Source organism: Phytophthora sojae (assembly GCF_000149755.1).
Source record: "Phytophthora sojae unplaced genomic scaffold PHYSOscaffold_9, whole genome shotgun sequence".
Classification (NCBI taxonomy): domain Eukaryota; phylum Oomycota; class Peronosporomycetes; order Peronosporales; family Peronosporaceae; genus Phytophthora; species Phytophthora sojae.
Genome location: NW_009258123.1, coordinates 1,069,845 through 1,086,003, shown reverse-complemented (window position 1 = coordinate 1,086,003; position 16,159 = coordinate 1,069,845). Strand labels below are relative to the sequence as shown.

Genomic DNA, 16,159 nt, shown 5'->3' with positions numbered 1-16,159 from the left:
ACGCACCTTAGTGCGCTTAAAACCACATACACATACTGTCATACCGACAACCTAGCATACACCTAATGGCACGTGTTAACCGCTTTTGACAAAACGTTTCAAATTCATACACCTTTTGACGTTTTAGTGGTGCACGCGCTTCATACGTCACAACGGCCTAACGATTCGCCGCATCATCCACTCTGGACGAAAGACAAGAAGCGATCTAGAAGAAGCAAGGCTCTCGTTTGTCTCGGAGGTGCTGAAAGTCGCCCAGGAGCACTGTTTCGACCCCCGCCTGGGCCTCGCGCCTAAACGAACCATTTTCAATATGGACCAAACGTCCATTTACAGTACGATGGCCTCGCGAACTACGGTGGGGGTGGTTGGGGCTACGCGCGTGTCAACGCTGACGGAAGGAAGCGACAGCTACCGCTGCACCATGGCCGTGACTGTTGCGGCCGATGGGCGCAAGTTCCCCCCGCATTTTGTGTTCCAAGGACAGCCTGGTGGCGACGTCGAGAGGGAGGTCAGAAGTTACTGCGAGGAGGAAGTCGCCACGTTTTCGGTCCAGGCAAAGGCGTGGTTCGATCTTCGAGTCATGCTCGACTGGATCGAAAACGCGTGGAAGCCTATCGTGACGGAGCCATCGCTACTGATATTAGATAGTTTGAAGGTTCACAAGATGGCGGAAGTGCTCGATGCACTGGCGTGCACTGGGACGGCCGTGCAGTTCGTGCCCGGTGGCTGCACGGGGGTGGTCCAGCCGCTGGATGTTGGCGTCATGGCGCCGTTGAAACAGCACATTCGCAAGTGCTACTCGAACCGTCCAGCTGGAAGACCCCGCAAGATAACATCAGCTGAGCGTCGATACGGCATGTACTGCCGCGCGATATCGGGCTGGGAGAGGATCACCGAAGACACAGTGCGCAACGCGTTTCACAAGGCTGGGCCATTCGTCCAGTGCGGCCCTCCACGTCACGGTTGAGATCTCGTGCAAACGTACTTAATCAAATTAGTACGGTAACTCTTTGAATACAAATTTCAAGTCTATCCACTTTTGACGATTCGTTCAAAACGAGATGAGGTGATGGGACAGGTAACTCTCCGTTAACGCTGATTGGCTACTGTTTTCTATACAACCGATACGGAGTGCTGCATTTTTGCGAGTGCTGCATCTATCCGGTTTTTGCGGTACAGTGCTTCGCAATGACGTACAACGCTCTGCTGTCGACCTGACGCCAGAATAACCCGCACTGTTCTATGCATGCGTGTTCTTGTAATGCGTGATGCTAGCGCTTCCAGCTGTTTTTTTTTACTTTCTCTTGTTCCCAGCCGTCGGCTGTATCCGGCAGCGATGGCAAAATCCCAGTCCCTTTTTCCCGGGGGCGTCGACGCTTTTGCCCTCCATGAACGCCGGCGCCAGCTCCGCTGCCTTTGCGATTATCCTGTCGCGCGTCACCACTTGTTCCTCCCGCCTCGCGGCCTTGATGAAGGTCACAACGGCGTCTTTGACAGGCGCGGACGGTGAGACTCGGCCGCTGCCTCCAAGTGTCAGCCTGTTTGCGCGAGACGGGTGGGCTGTTCCTCGGCGCTCCGACACAGCGATCAGCTTATTGAGCTTCCGCTGCCATGTTTGCAGCGTTGAGCGTTTGACATCGCGTAGCGTGCAAAACGCTTTTCTGGTCATGCCGTCCTTGGCGGCGGCGATGTAGTCGAGCACGAGTTGCAGCTTGAAAGCGTTGGTGTAGGACAGAGGAATTCGTTCCCTGGGCATTGTGGAGGTCGCGTGGGGTGAAGTGGCTTCGAGAGTTGGTTGATTCTGAAATCCCACGCGTCCAGCAGGGACGGCTGTCGAGCCTCGCCTGCTCTCAAGTTCAACCGTAAAGTGATCCGTAATCTAAACTTGGTACCGTGTTTTGATCACATCAGGTTCTACTTGAATTTACTGCACCTATCGGAAAAATGCAGCACCATACATTGTCTTATAGTAAAATGGTGCTGCATTTATCCGGGTTTTGCGGTAATGGAGCGATTTCCGCCGCCATTTTCTCAATCCTAAACCAATTCCTAAATTTTGGCGGAGGGGGGGGGGGGGGGGGGCTAGCAAACTTTATCAGATGTATAGTCTTATGCTGGGATAACAGTAATTACCGGTAGCGATATGTATGCTGCTGCCATCTCCTTGGAAACCGGTATGTCCCCGGTGCAGGTTTATATGCGTGGTCAGATCGAACTACCGACAGCACCTGTATGACTCAGTGACATATGCTAAACCCTGTACCGTACGAATTGATGGAGAGAACGATTGACTACTGTACAATGCCACTAGCGCAAAGGTTAGCATTAGCATTTTCTACAATCTGCAAATCGATCTCAATCAACGATCGTTTTCTTGATTTTGTGGTAGCATTGGCCGCTGCTATTTTACATTCGAAATACCGCATTGACTACCCGGTCGTTGCTCACATATTGCACGCTTATAACATCAATTAGTTCACACCTAGTATGATGCGTAGCTATGGTCCTACACACAGCAGCTTGACAAAAAGCTCGCACAAAACTAGTGTTTGGCCTTGGTATCAGTATAATGTTAACATTTTGTATATTCCAAATGTGTATATTTTAATCCTCGTACAAATGGCGATTCGCACGAAACAATACCGCAATCATATATAATACCTGCATAAGCAAAACGTTATTAGGATCTGAATATCACTACTGGCATGGACAAAGCATCTTCGCGAGCGACCGCAATATTTATCTATCGTATGTAGCCCACCGTTCCATGTAGTCCACTGTGTGCGTACGTGCGTACGCGATACACGCCCTGCCTGACGTCCAAGCTCCGCAAAACAGAAGCTCTCGCACACTTCATTCCGCAATTTGCTCTGCAACCCCACAAGCAAAAACCAAACACTCCCTCGACCTACTTTCTCCGCTGCGTTCTCAAGACCCAACTGTCAGTATGCGCCTCGCTTTCATGTTCGCGCTGCTCATTGCGGTGACTGTCCACGCCAGTGGTGCGTCAATTTTTTCGGCCAAGGATCCCAACACTGTGATCAAGTACGATGCGTCTCCTGCTGCCACCGATTTAATCGACGGGAATGGCGGACGAATGCTTCGTCGTGTCGAGAAGTACGAAGACATCGAGGGTTTTCCATCAAGCAGTTGTTCGCGAAGTTCAATCCAGCCAAGGCTAAGAAGCATATCGAAAAAATCGAAAATGCTCTGAAGGAAGCAGGCGACCACAACGCTTGGCTCCAATTGCAGGCTCTGAAGGCCAAACACGGCATTTTCTAGTTGCTTTGCGACGGCACATGTCGGGTATGGCCACTGACACGTGCATCACCGCGAATCGGTGTCCCCACTAAATGCTAGAATCACGCTACGAGACCAAACACACGAGTTGGGTGGGGAATAAACTCGAGTGGGAAAAGAATAAAATCGTTGCTTTTGCTCCCGAGTTTTGTAGTGTTGCTTGGTACAGTCTGTTGTGGATTATATAGGTACTGATCCTTGCAGTTGGTGCCCAGCTGAGTGCTTTCCATGAGGATGAGGTATATGGAATTGCTTAAAAGAATCCTAGCAACCTAGCCAGTCAAAAGACCAGCAACTTGGCATTATCTAGTTCTGCCTTCGGCTGCCACAATGGCTACCCGCTTCCAGTTGTCCGCGCGAGAGCATAATAATAATACATCTATATTAGAGATGTATTGTCGTATAGCTTGCTCCAGTGAGGGTAAGCTGCTGGTCAAACAATCGACTACTGTCGGTCCGTCCGAAGCGAGTAGCACACATCCTGTATTAGAGCTCGGGTAGATATGATGTCAGGCATCTACCCGAATCCGATCTGCTAGCCGTCGGCGCTGAAGGTACCAGGTTTTAAAATTCTCCGTCTGTCGCGAAGGTATCGGATCACCACCATTGCGTCTCCGGCCACGTTAATCCCGCGCAAATTTAGCTTCGATGCTCTGGTCAGTAAGTAGAAAAGCGACTTTAGCGCCGCCGTGTTCGTTGAACAGCAAGCCGATGCCAGCATCCTCCTGTGTCCCCAGCCATTATGCAGGGTTTTCCTGGCGCCGTCGTGCCCACCCACTCAAAGACCATACCCCCGTTCCGTTTGCAGCAGAGGTCCGCCAATACAGTATGATATTGAATTGGGGTCAACATTGGCCACAAATAAAAACTGCAATTTTACGATAAGCACTAATAAAAATTGCCGCAATTTATATTGAAATTTATATTGAATTATCATATAACAAGGGCAAAAAAATATCGGATTGAACAGGTGACATATATATTTGAGGAGGTTCTATGGAGCGTACAGTAGTAAAACTCATGTGAGTTCCGTACTACATGTGATCGTATATATATATATATATATACTATTGTGCTTTGCAGTTATTTAGCCGACGATTTTAGACGCTAAATATGACAAAGCCTGCTCCTAAATATTTGTGAAAGAAGATACACGACCTGCTAAAATTATGCATAAATCCACCTCCTCATATATTTATCGACTTGGGAGGGCCTGTCAGCAGCCATGCATTGGCCCAGTAGACCACCGTCCATGATCCCCAGCTCATCCACCCTCTTATGCATAATTGCCGTGTGTGTAGGTGCTTGTGGATAAAACCCGACAGAATTGCAGCTGCACAGCCACAATTGCACTTTCAAAAGTGCAATTGTGGCACTTTTAGCGTAATTCTAGGCCTCCACCCATTTATGCACCTCGATTTATCGTATATCTAGCAGGTGGTTGCTATAAATACAGCAAATCTCGCCTCATATTGCCAAAACCATTGCAAAGCACAATATTGTGCCTTTCACGTATTTTGGCGGGTGAGCTGTTAATTCAGGCGGAATTAGAGTCATAAAAGGGCGATCAACGCTTATTTAGTGCTAATTCTGCCTAAGATTGTCAGTGCTTCCCCGAACCTCCGCGATCAGCATTCGAGAGCCAATACGAGCAGGGTGGCATGATTGGCGGGTAGGAAACCGCCAATTGCTCTGTTTCCGCCAAAAGCAGACTGGATTAGCTTATTCCGCCTTAACTCGGCCTCGCCATCGCCGCTCCTAATTCGGCCACGAATAGACGACCCGGAATTAACATGGGAATTAGCTAACTCGGGGCATAATTAAGGTCAATGAGGGATTAGAGTTTGCCATAATTATCACGGCAGAATAAGTGAAAGGCACAATATTGTGCTTTGCAATGATTTTGTCGCCACCGAGTCGTGGCAGCCCGATGGGGACTCTTTGGACACATTCTCCGACGGCCGGACATCCGTGCCTACACACAAATGGCTGCCTACTACGCCCCCAGCGAAGCAGACCAATGGCGCGGTCGCCCCCGCACAACCCTTCCTGTCGTACTTGACGCTGACCTCGTAGCCAGTGGCCAAGGCTACCGACTTCGGAACGCGCAAGATCTCGAGGGACTCCGCACACTTGCTGGTGACAGACTGAAATGGAAGATTCTGATGGCTGGAATTGCTGACTCGCTGTCAGCTACTGGTGACTCGACGTATGCGGACACCACACTATGCCGCCGACTAGCTAAGTTGAGCCTAGCGCAGGTGTAATATGGCTACGCGAACACGTACATCATTTATTCATTCAATGATTTTGGCAATATGAGGCGAGATTTGCTGTATTTATAGCAACCACCTGCTAGATATACGATAAATCGAGGTGCATAAATGGGTGGAGGCCTAGAATTACGCTAAAAGTGCCACAATTGCACTTTTGAAAGTGCAATTGTGGCTGTGCAGCTGCAATTCTGTCGGGTTTTATCCACAAGCACCTACACACACGGCAATTATGCATAAGAGGGTGGATGAGCTGGGGATCATGGACGGTGGTCTACTGGGCCAATGCATGGCTGCTGACAGGCCCTCCCAAGTCGATAAATATATGAGGAGGTGGATTTATGCATAATTTTAGCAGGTCGTGTATCTTCTTTCACAAATATTTAGGAGCAGGCTTTGTCATATTTAGCGTCTAAAATCGTCGGCTAAATAACTGCAAAGCACAATACATGGAATAATATACATCATCCCTGGCAGCCATTGCGCAGAGGGGTCTTAGACGAGATGATGCGCTCTTGGTAGCCCTTGTCAGTAGGTCTTCCTACCGCCCCTACTATTCCATATTCTAATCCTTAGTGTTATCTAATCGGTACTGAATGGAGTTATTTGCAGACAAACTTTATGCATGTCATTGATATCAGTATGTGCATCGTACTTATCGATTATAACTCCAGGGTGGGGGTTATGTTGACCAAGAAGCTGCAGCTTAGAACATATGTTGGGTCTATTTCAGGCTAATCTGACCACGTAGTTACTTTTAACAAATTTATTGTCAATAATTGGGTCAATTTCATATTGTATTGATCTCAGCACAGGCCAATAATAAAAAATAGTATTGGAAACACTGATTATTTATTGTATTGCACTATTTTTTCGACCTCTGGCTTGCAGTGCGTTGATCGGCCATGAAATAGGCCCACCGGATGCCTAGTTGTAGGTGCCAAGGTACCAGTGGCGGGTTGTGCCGTTGTCGGCAGCGCCGCTTGCATCCATTGCGCCACCTGCCATTCCGGATATCTCGTCTTCGTAAGCGGTGTGTCAAGTGTTACTTGCCTGTACACTTGGCGAAGTCGAGCTTTTAGTTTGGCGATGTGTGCCTAGCCCCCCCCCCAGTATGAAGCCGATAGCACGCATTCTGTTCCATTCTAATTCTAGCCTGCGGTAGTAACATGCGTCGTTGCAAAACAACTAAGTGGTTTCTTTAAGCATCAACGCCGCCTGTTCAAGAGACTTCCTTTCGTCGGCTGCTTCCTTCAGGAACTCTTTGATTTTGTCGGGCATCTTCGCCTCCTTGGCTATATTGGTGAGTTTAAGCTTCACCCTAAGTTTACTCCAGAAAAGCCTTCTCTCTTCTTCGCTATCATCTTCGTCCTTCTCGGCACGACGAAGCATCCGTCCACCGTCCGCGCCGGTCAAATCCGTGACAGCAGGAGACGCATCGTTCTGAACCATAGTGTTGGTATCCTTGGCCGAAGGGAGCGATGCACCACTGGCATGGAGGGTGACGACAAGCGCGAAGACGAAAGTGAGGCGCATACCGGATGTGCCCGCCCTACAGCTCCGCAGTACCAGGTACATGTGTGACAGCAGCCCAGGATTATGCATGGCGCCGTTGACGCGGCGGCGATTATGCAGGTGTAGTGTTGACGTGGTCATTGGGTCCTGCTGTCGGTTAAGCTGTCACTGTCTGGCGAGCTGCGTCGTCAGCGTCCTCCTCGGTATCCATCGTCTCAACACTCCACAGCGAGGTTTGTAGGCTATTGTAGAATGAAGTGATAGGTGAATTGCGTGTCACACAGACCGCGCTGGTGTGGCTGGTATTATACGGCTAACCAAGCATGCGTGGGTAAGAATAATACTAGCGGGGCAACTCGATGGTGGGCCGATCTCTTGCGTACAGCACAGTAAATCGAATATATGGAGACATCCCGAAGCATCAGCTGAAGATAATCTCAGGGATTAATAGTTGTGAGTTTTGTTTTGTAATCTTTATACAACGTTAGCGCAAAGTCCGAAAGCATCACCAACCACTACTGGGCGCCTTCCAAAACCCTCACCAAAAGTCGCGCATAAAAGCTTAATCACGGGGAATTGTTTGATGAGACCAAAAAGTGGTCTCATCAAACAATTCTAATGCAACTCTTAACTAGCAACGTGATTAAACTTGGGCTTCGCGAAGGCTGGGATGGGATTGATTAGGGGGTGTTTCATCCGAGGGTATTAATAGGTGCTGGTCACAAACAAAAACGAAGGACCATATTGGAGACCAGGCTGAAGCCTGGGGATGCGTAGTTCGAAGTTGGGGGGGGGGGGGGGCAAGCTAATGTCTGCGCGCGGACGTTGGTTTCAGAATTCCATAGTGAATGATTCGAGCTGGCAGACGGATGTAGTAGCTACTGATTTGTTGAATCGGTTATGGCGGGAATCTCGAATGCTCCGCAGGCGAATGCAGAGTGCGTGAATGATCAATCCATGAGTGCGGCGCTCCGTCCCGCGGGCCTGACTGCAGCAGTAGCTAGTCGTAGTAGCTCCGGCAGTAGCGGCGGCGACATCGACAACCGTGTTGCGGCGACGACCGCTTCATGGTGGAGCGATCGTCGAGATCATGTGGAGCTTGCTGTCGATCTGGCAGCAATCGTTGTAAATGCGGGGCTTAGTCGTCACGACCGTCACGATTGAGCCCGGTGGTGGTAGCATCGGATTATCCTTCTTGATGTCGTATAGTGACAGCGTGATGAGGTATTTGTTTGCTTCAAATGTGTTCTCGCGCTGCGCATCTTGGTAGACCTGTACGACAATGATGTGCCAGAGCCGCATAATGCTTGAGTGGACCGACGATGTAGTGCAGTACCTTTTGCTGGTCATCCAGTGGCTCAGGCGCTCACTGGTCCCCCAGATAGACGCGCAGGAAGCGCGCTCTGTGGGTGTCGTCCTCGGCGGTCCACAAGAGGCGCGCCTGAATCCGCACAGATCCGCGGATCTGGGGATCACTCATGTCGTTGCTGGCAATAAACGTCCGCAAATCTCAACAATGATAGACACGCAACAACGTCAGAACCAGACTGGCGGTTCTTAGAGACTAGTGTTGTCGATCACGCGCGGTTTGTGCGCCTCCAGGTACTTCTTCAACTTCTTGACGGGCGAGACGTACTCAAGTTGCTCCTGGTTGCTTGATATGCGCTCGTGCTTTGGCTTTTCCCGAGGAGCCACAGGCGAAGACAGGTCTGGCATCGTTGTGGACATCGGCGTAGACGTCGGCATCGGTACCGGCGTCGGGATCGACGGCGAACGTCTGCCGAAAGGCGTCACCATCGTGGGCGTGGACAATGGGGCTGCGACCACAGCCGCAGACGTGAGCGTAGCGGCCGACGCGACAGGCTCATCGCAGTGCTGGGCCTTGGCGTGTTTCTTTGGCGGCATCGAATGCAACTAGCTCGATAGGCGAGGTCGTGGACGATAGTTGAGATATGGAGGCCAACTGCGCTGCTACACGGCACGGTGTCGGCGGCGGCCTTCGTTGGGCGCTGCCGTTGTAAATGAGTGGCGATGCGCATTGAATCCGTTGGGCGTCGTGAAATACCGATTGTGGGCGTCGTATGCTTGCCCTCATCGAAGTTATCGTTGCAGCGCTGACCGATAAAGCGGCAACGATGTCGTTGCAGCGCTGACCGGTGAAGCGGCAACGCTGTCGTTACAGCGCCGACCGGTGAAGCGGCAACGTACGCTCGCGAGCTTCCTCGTGCGCTGGTGAGTAAAGCGGCAACACTCGTCTGCGACCGAACGCTGTCAGGAAGGAAACGTCAGCCCCGCTGTAAACCTGACCGAGCACTCAATGGATTCTAGCTCGAGCTCGGTCCGCGACGTCATCGGCGGAGGCTTGGCCGCGACGACAGCCTAGCGAGCGACACGGCTGTCTACCACCAGCGGTAGACGCGTATCCGACAATCAGCAGCGTCTCGGCTGCATTCACGCTGAATTACCGTCAGCACATCGCCTTTTGCTTGATCACCACCGCGTTGCTCCGTCGGTTTGAGCAGCAAGAGCGCGCAGCCACCGACGAGTCAGCCGACTACCGAACGCCCGCCTACACGGACCAACTGCGAGACGACCAGTTGCTCATGTTCCTCGGCGGCGCCGGTGGCACGGGAAAAAGCCGCTTCATCGACGCCGTCGACTCGTTCTGCAGCGGCTGGCGCCGCAGTAAGTCCATGATCAAGACCGCGCAAACTGGTAAGGCGGCAACGCTCATCAGCGGGCGAACGCTCGCGAGCTTCCTCATCCGCCTCGAACAAACCACCAAGGAAAAGCAGTTTGCGCCGCTTGACCTACTCGTCGTAGACGAGATCTCCATGATGAACAAGACCGAATGGCTGAAGCTCGACCACCTGTTGCGTCGGTACATGCACGTCGAGTGCGTGCCGTTCGGCGGCGTGCACATCGTGCTCGTCGGCGACATCCTGCAGATGCCGCCGGTAAGGGCGGATCGAATCTACTTGGACCCCACCTCCAAGCCGCGGCCAAGCACCGCCGACCTCCAGGGCTTTGCGTTGTGGCGCCAGGTTACAACCATCGTCGTTCTGGACGAGTCGGTCCGCTTTCGCGACGATCCGGAATGGGGAGAAGACTGTCGAAATGCGCGCCTGGGGCACCGGACGCCCGAGTTCATGGCAATGATCAACGCCCGCGTGTGCAACCACGAGCTGCACGAAGGCGATCCCTCGCGGCAGTGCCTGCGTGTCGTCCGCGTTCGTGACACCCGAGAACGCCACTCGGCTCGCAATCAACAACGCCTTCATGAAGGCGACCGCGTTGGTCCTGCCACGCGGAGTCTATCCGACACGCGTGGTCGCAAACTTCAAAGGTGCGCTGAACGCGCTTAGTGAGAGCGACCTGCGGTACGTGCTGAGTCTCCCCGACAATCGTTTCGGACGGATGGCCACGTACCTTGATCTCGTGGACGGCATGCCGATCCAGGTGACCCAGAACGTCACGACGGCGAAGGGCATCGCGAACGGCACGCTCGGCCGACTCGAGTACGTCCACTTCCCGGTCGACACCGAGTTCCGGCTCGCCTGTGATGCTGCAACGTCGATGGTCGTGCGCCTGCCAAGCCGTGCACCTGAGTACGCCGTGATCCGCGTGCCAGGCCCGCAGGCCGTCGCGGTGCGGCCGGGCGGCGACCCGGAGTTGTTTCCTGTCTTCTTCAACACGAAGGCCTATAAGAAGACCACAATCAGGCTCGCGCCAGCGCCCGACGGCCAGCCGCGCTCCGTTACCGTGCGACCGCAGCAATTTCCCTTCGTGTGCGCGGTCGGCTCGACCGTGTACAAGGTCCAAGGGGAAACGCTGCGGTCGATGGTCGTCGTGGACTGGAAGTCGTCGATGGCCGTGATTAACAAGCCGCAACAGACTTATCTACTTGTCTCGAGGGTTACAACACGCAATGGACTACTAGCTCTACAACCTATGACAGCGAAGCTGGCAGTGTGGTCCAGGCTACCGGCGCACGCGATACAGGAAGAAGAGCGGCTAAGTGGCCTCATCGATGCCACGTTGGCGGGTTTCCACCTGCCAGTGACCGCCAACGTGGCAGACCGAGGCCCCAATCCAAGCAGCCACCCAACTCCCAGCGAAATACAATGAACCAGAATGCTTTGAAAGTCACTAACATCGATAATCAACACGTTAGCGACCACCTTGCAAGTGCATGCACATTGCACACGCACCTCTGGACTTTACTCGTGAAGTTTCGTCACTCCCTCAATGAATGCATTGGCGCACCGTGTGCATCTTGACTAGCTGCAGCACTCAAGACTCGCGCTAAAACTACTGTCGCCGTCCCCGACGGCGATTGCGGAGCGCGTGCGCTGTGCGAGCGCGCTCGCGCGCTGTCGAGCGCTCGATCCTCTGCGGTCGCGGTCGTTCTGCAAGTGACCCACCGACCGCAACATCCCCGTCCGATGTCGCCCGAACGCCGCCTGAATGGCTACCGAACGTCGCCCGAAGGTCGCACGATCAAAACGCGCCGCCTTTGGTAGACCCCACTACGATAGTTCTTCGAACTACGAACAAATGCGATCCATGAACACGTGCTGAGCATTGACGGGAAGTTTTCCTATTCTGCGTCGGTGTACAAACTTTGGTACATGTACTAATAGCGGTAGTCAGCGTTGGATGCAAGAGTTATCTCCAAGAGGTAAATTTAGCCAATCGGCGCCATCACCCGTCTCTTGGACTCCATGAGCCTCAGTACATGTAGCTAGGGTAAGATCTCTTGGGTTCTAAGATTATTTTGAGCAATCACTGACGTTTTTTCTCTTGCAACCGCTCTTGCATCCAACTCTGACTACCGCTACTGTAGGTGCAACATGTATTGTGTTTTGCAGTTGTTTTGCTGTGTACAGTAGCAGGTACAGCCGCTATTAATCCAGCAAACCTCGTCTTGTACAATATCGTCTTCTATTGCCAAAATCATTGCAAAGCACAAAACTTGTACATATTATAAATATAATACATGAATTTTCACGAAGTAAATCATAGAGACGTATTACCTGTTAATACAGTTGGCAAAAGTCGTGCTTCGCCGGAGAAAACTCTGAACACGGAAACCTCTATACATACATATATGTATCAGAGAAAATTGGTTTTGAAGGTATTTGATACCTGCACCCCCACCAGGTCAGCAAGAACAGTACATAAGGCCCTGGTCCAGGTACCGGAATATGTTCTGGGACCCCCAAATCCTTGAGTGATTGGCTGTTTGAAAACGGTACAGTGTACCTTATTCTGATTCCGGGTTCTGAAAAACGTGTTTTTCAGAACACCAGCCCGAGGCGTTCTGAAGTGGGGAATACGGGAGTTGATATCAACAGAGCGGGTCCCGATAACCGCAGAGGGTGCTGTACTGACCAACTGACTTTACGACAAGACACAAGACATTGTCCAAAACGTTGACATATTTGAGCTGTTTGTTGGTGCTTAACTGATTGGACCAGCAAGTCTCAGAACCAGCAGCAAAAGTACAAACGCCAAGCATTACATCTCGTAATACAAACGGATAAAGAGACCGATCTTCGCCAGAATGGACACTATGCCTCGTTTGCCCGACAATGGAACCTGTGACGGTGCAACAGCGCTACCGAGCTTGGCGCCTCCGACTGAGCTTCTTGCAGCCCTCAATCCGTCCAACGGTGTGGCTCTTCAAGCGGGACAACTCCTGACTCAAGACACAAGCTCAGCGTGTTCCACCGCCAACCCGATAGACCCACCTGGGGCTGTAGCCCAATCTCTTACTTCGGGAAGGCTGAATCTCGTAGTAGCCTCGGGGTCGCAATCTGTGCAAGTGCGAACGCCACTAGTCCAGGCAACATCGGTTGTGCAGCCTGTGGTGCAAGCAAGACAGCCGCCTCTGTTCTCTACTATGGAGCTGCTACCAACATTGCCAGCTCATTCGACTCCACCGTTCACCATGGCGAACCCAGCGGCAACAGTTGACCCAATAGAGCTGGTCATGTTGGCGATGGCGCCGCTGCCGCACCGGCCGACTACAGTGACGTCGTTATCGCCCACGGTCCAGCCAACTGTGAAAAGCGATCAAAAATCGATATCGCCTCGGCCGATGCGCTCCCCATCGATGGTTGCGGGATTCTATTACACCGGGCAAGCCCCCGGCTGGGTAGCTTCCCATCAACCGCCACCATCTCGTCCAGCCTTGCCAGGGTCGTTATTGCCGCCAGCGGAGTATCAACCACTCTCCACTCAGTCGATCTAGCATTCGTATGCTGCGGGCGCACCAACGTGGTATATGGATTGCCTTCCTGAGCAGGTGTTCTCCACTCCAGAGGAAGCCCAGGCCGCTTTGAATCAATTCGCGCGGGGTCGTGGGTAAGCGGTGGTGTACAAAAGCACGAGCTAAGATTGCATGAGGCAAAAGCGGTTGATCCAGTACGGTTGTGACCGCCATGACAAGCGTCGTACCCACAACGTGCTAGCACAAGAGCGTCGCAGTCCAAATGCAGGATCAAGACGATGCGGTTGCCCGATGTATATTAATAGGATAAATGGGCCCGAGCTCAAATCTCGGGGCAGCTGGGGTAGAAAATCGTGGTCTGTGTGTGATTGGCCGAGAAAGTGTACAATAATTTGCCTCAATAGCGTAGTCATGGCTAATAACCTGCTGAAACGAGTAGCCGTCTACGACACAATCCACCCAATGGAAAGTTCATCTAGCCTCTCCTATGCAATTATCTTAGAGAACGTATATATGTAGCCATGACGCTATTGAGGCAAATTACTGTACCCCATTTATCCTACCTCGTATGAAACATCCCCTTTACTAACATTTCACCGCAAAACCGGAATTAGACAAGTTTGAATGAAACGAAAATCATACTTTAACACGGGTCATCTCTTGCGATCAGGTGAGATTTCGGAGGATGCCCCCGAGTCGAGTATCGATGCACAGCCTATTTGGTTTTATGGGTAGGTGCATATGAATGCTTACTACCCCTGAGTAGGAGTGAATAAGTCTGTAACATCGTCATCTAGCTTGGAATCGATTCGTGCCGTTTTGACCACTGTCATCTAGATGGAAAACATACGCCTGATTCACCGCTCAATTTCAAGGTGCTTGTGCCAAAACAATACTTCAAAAACGTTCATATATGTAGAAGAACCTACTATGCTGTCCCCTGAACAAGAATTCCAACTTCGGCGACCCATAACTGAGCAACAATGCGGGTGCCAGGACCCGGATACCCCTCACTATGCTTAGATTCGTGTGCTCTAACCCCTCTTCGAATCTCGTGTCTGTATAAGCAAATTTATTGATCTTCGAATTTCGGTTGACCTCCGAAGATCGTCGATTTGTCGCCTGATCGCAATAGATGACCCGTGTTAAGGAATGTAATGTTACTTCCTGGTACTTCCAATATTCATGACAACTTTGCTTGCGGATTAGGCCAGCTATGGTCGGGCAAAGGTGTAGCGTTCCACTAACGCCGATGATACATTGAATTGCGGCATCTGTGAGTCCATCCAGCCTGTTGTCGATCCTCCGGCGGGACTGCCGCTGTCCCTGGTCCCTGACGACGCCATCGCTTAGATCTTGAACTTCTGGTGGAACTGCGCAGGGGCCAAGGGCAGACGCGAGCGAGCACATACAAACCACAGGAACGCGCACTTGTCCTCGGACTCGAGACTGGCCTGCTGGAGCTAGACTCGTAGGGGATCGCTGGTCGACCCCTGATTCGGTCTCGTTAGTCATGTTAGTAAGACCTGCGCCAAAATATCAAACCATGCTGTTTTGTAAGCGCTCACACTTACCGGTATATTTACGCGATCCGCACGCTCCAAGGGCATCTCCTGCGGCTGCTTCGCAGCCGCAGAATCTGCCCGACAATGTATCACCGCTATGATCTCGACGTACAATCGATTTTAGAGCAAAATCAATAAAACGAATCTTAACTCGACGAATTCGCAAATGAACTGGACCAGCCTCCATCATTCTTGAGAAGTCTAGAACACTCGGCCAATCGACATCACTTACTGTAAATTGACCTAAGACATGTTACCGGTTCAACACCGGTGTCGATTGAACGGGGGGACAGCGCCCGAATTAATCCTGTTTGGGCTGGGTTATCAGTTCGTCGCTTCCTATCCCAGTACAAACCAAGCGGAGCCCCGCAAGCGGGGCTCTTTGAACAGGTCTAAGCCAAGCACGTGAGACTGCCCGCCTCGCTTCGCTTGGCCGGAAATTTCTGGAAAACGGAAGCTACTGTTATCAGTGCTTCAAAATCTGAAACGATACAAATGTTTTACTAAGGTTTAGGCCTTCATAAAAGTCGGCGTCACAGGACGTAAAAGTCATACGTCCATGAGGCCCGCCGGTCCACGTACCCAGACGATGCTACTACTATCTTGCATTATTTCTCTTGCTAAGGCCCTGTGAATTGGTTTGCAGTTTTCACTAAGCTTTTTTAAGCCTACTTGCGTAGAACGCCAGGTAGAACTGGTAGCGTCGGTGGATTGTGCCTGTATAGTTTTAGTCAGTTGTGAAAATGTTGGGGCTTTTTTCGTGAGTAATCGTGGGCCGTCGGTATGCGGCACGGAGGAGCTGCCTCAGTAGCTGCACAGCAGGCCAGTGTTGCTATACATCTCGACAGGCTAGCGAAAGCCATTACTTCAGTACACACAATCCGCCCACATGAAGTCTCGAAGCCAATCCTACCATTATTAGGCATCACAGAATGCAACGAATGCCAGGCGAAAGCGCAGTAGCACTTCTATGTTTGCCTTATATTCAGCTTTACTTGGCGGCCGCTATGGGAGAGGCCATTTAGTTGATATCGCTTACCAGGCCAACCTGTCCAACCGAAACTGCGTCTACTATATTGCCGTGCCACGACTGTCGCCAAATGACTATTGACGCTGGCACGAAGACAATCATGTTCCTACAATTAGTGGTTGTCTTCAGTAGGTGATAAGTTACTACAAACATGTACTGAAGTATATAGTTAGCACTGCTAACTCTATATTTTTCCATTTTAGATAGCAAGTGTCATATAATATCGATAGTATCCCGGGAG

At 51.5% G+C, this 16,159-nt stretch overlaps 8 protein-coding genes across 8 annotated transcripts; 4 read left to right on the top strand and 4 right to left on the bottom strand.

The window, feature by feature from the left end:
* Positions 1-301: 301 nt before the first annotated feature.
* On the top strand, positions 302-790 carry PHYSODRAFT_367588 (hypothetical protein; the record flags this gene model as incomplete). The annotated part of the gene is made up of 1 exon (XM_009536318.1): positions 302-790. A coding segment is annotated over one exon (489 nt), but the record flags the coding sequence as incomplete, so codon positions are not given.
* A 504-nt stretch (positions 791-1,294) lies between these two features.
* Positions 1,295-1,756, bottom strand: PHYSODRAFT_338487 (hypothetical protein; the record flags this gene model as incomplete). Its single annotated transcript, XM_009536317.1, has 1 exon — positions 1,295-1,756. One exon carries the CDS (start codon positions 1,754-1,756, stop codon positions 1,295-1,297), a length of 462 nt encoding a protein of 153 aa, XP_009534612.1.
* Positions 1,757-2,947: 1,191 nt separating this feature from the next.
* PHYSODRAFT_460164 (hypothetical protein) lies at positions 2,948-3,130 on the top strand (the record flags this gene model as incomplete). Its single annotated transcript, XM_009536316.1, has 1 exon — positions 2,948-3,130. A coding segment is annotated over one exon (183 nt), but the record flags the coding sequence as incomplete, so codon positions are not given.
* Positions 3,131-5,207: 2,077 nt separating this feature from the next.
* On the top strand, positions 5,208-5,567 carry PHYSODRAFT_523376 (hypothetical protein; the record flags this gene model as incomplete). The annotated part of the gene is made up of 2 exons (XM_009536315.1): positions 5,208-5,379; positions 5,494-5,567. Coding segments are annotated over 2 exons (246 nt in total), but the record flags the coding sequence as incomplete, so codon positions are not given.
* Positions 5,568-6,761: 1,194 nt separating this feature from the next.
* PHYSODRAFT_288482 (hypothetical protein) lies at positions 6,762-7,109 on the bottom strand (the record flags this gene model as incomplete). Its single annotated transcript, XM_009536314.1, has 1 exon — positions 6,762-7,109. One exon carries the CDS (start codon positions 7,107-7,109, stop codon positions 6,762-6,764), a length of 348 nt encoding a protein of 115 aa, XP_009534609.1.
* Positions 7,110-8,153: 1,044 nt separating this feature from the next.
* PHYSODRAFT_338485 (hypothetical protein) lies at positions 8,154-8,993 on the bottom strand (the record flags this gene model as incomplete). The annotated part of the gene is made up of 3 exons (XM_009536313.1): positions 8,154-8,394; positions 8,459-8,597; positions 8,654-8,993. The coding sequence occupies 3 exons, from the start codon at positions 8,991-8,993 to the stop codon at positions 8,154-8,156; spliced, it is 720 nt and encodes a 239-aa protein (XP_009534608.1).
* Positions 8,994-9,678: 685 nt separating this feature from the next.
* PHYSODRAFT_456641 (hypothetical protein) lies at positions 9,679-10,239 on the bottom strand (the record flags this gene model as incomplete). Its single annotated transcript, XM_009536312.1, has 3 exons — positions 9,679-9,762; positions 9,817-10,062; positions 10,138-10,239. Coding segments are annotated over 3 exons (432 nt in total), but the record flags the coding sequence as incomplete, so codon positions are not given.
* Positions 10,240-12,663: 2,424 nt separating this feature from the next.
* On the top strand, positions 12,664-13,344 carry PHYSODRAFT_305158 (hypothetical protein; the record flags this gene model as incomplete). Its single annotated transcript, XM_009536311.1, has 1 exon — positions 12,664-13,344. The coding sequence occupies one exon, from the start codon at positions 12,664-12,666 to the stop codon at positions 13,342-13,344; it is 681 nt and encodes a 226-aa protein (XP_009534606.1).
* Between the last annotated feature and the right edge of the window lie 2,815 nt (positions 13,345-16,159).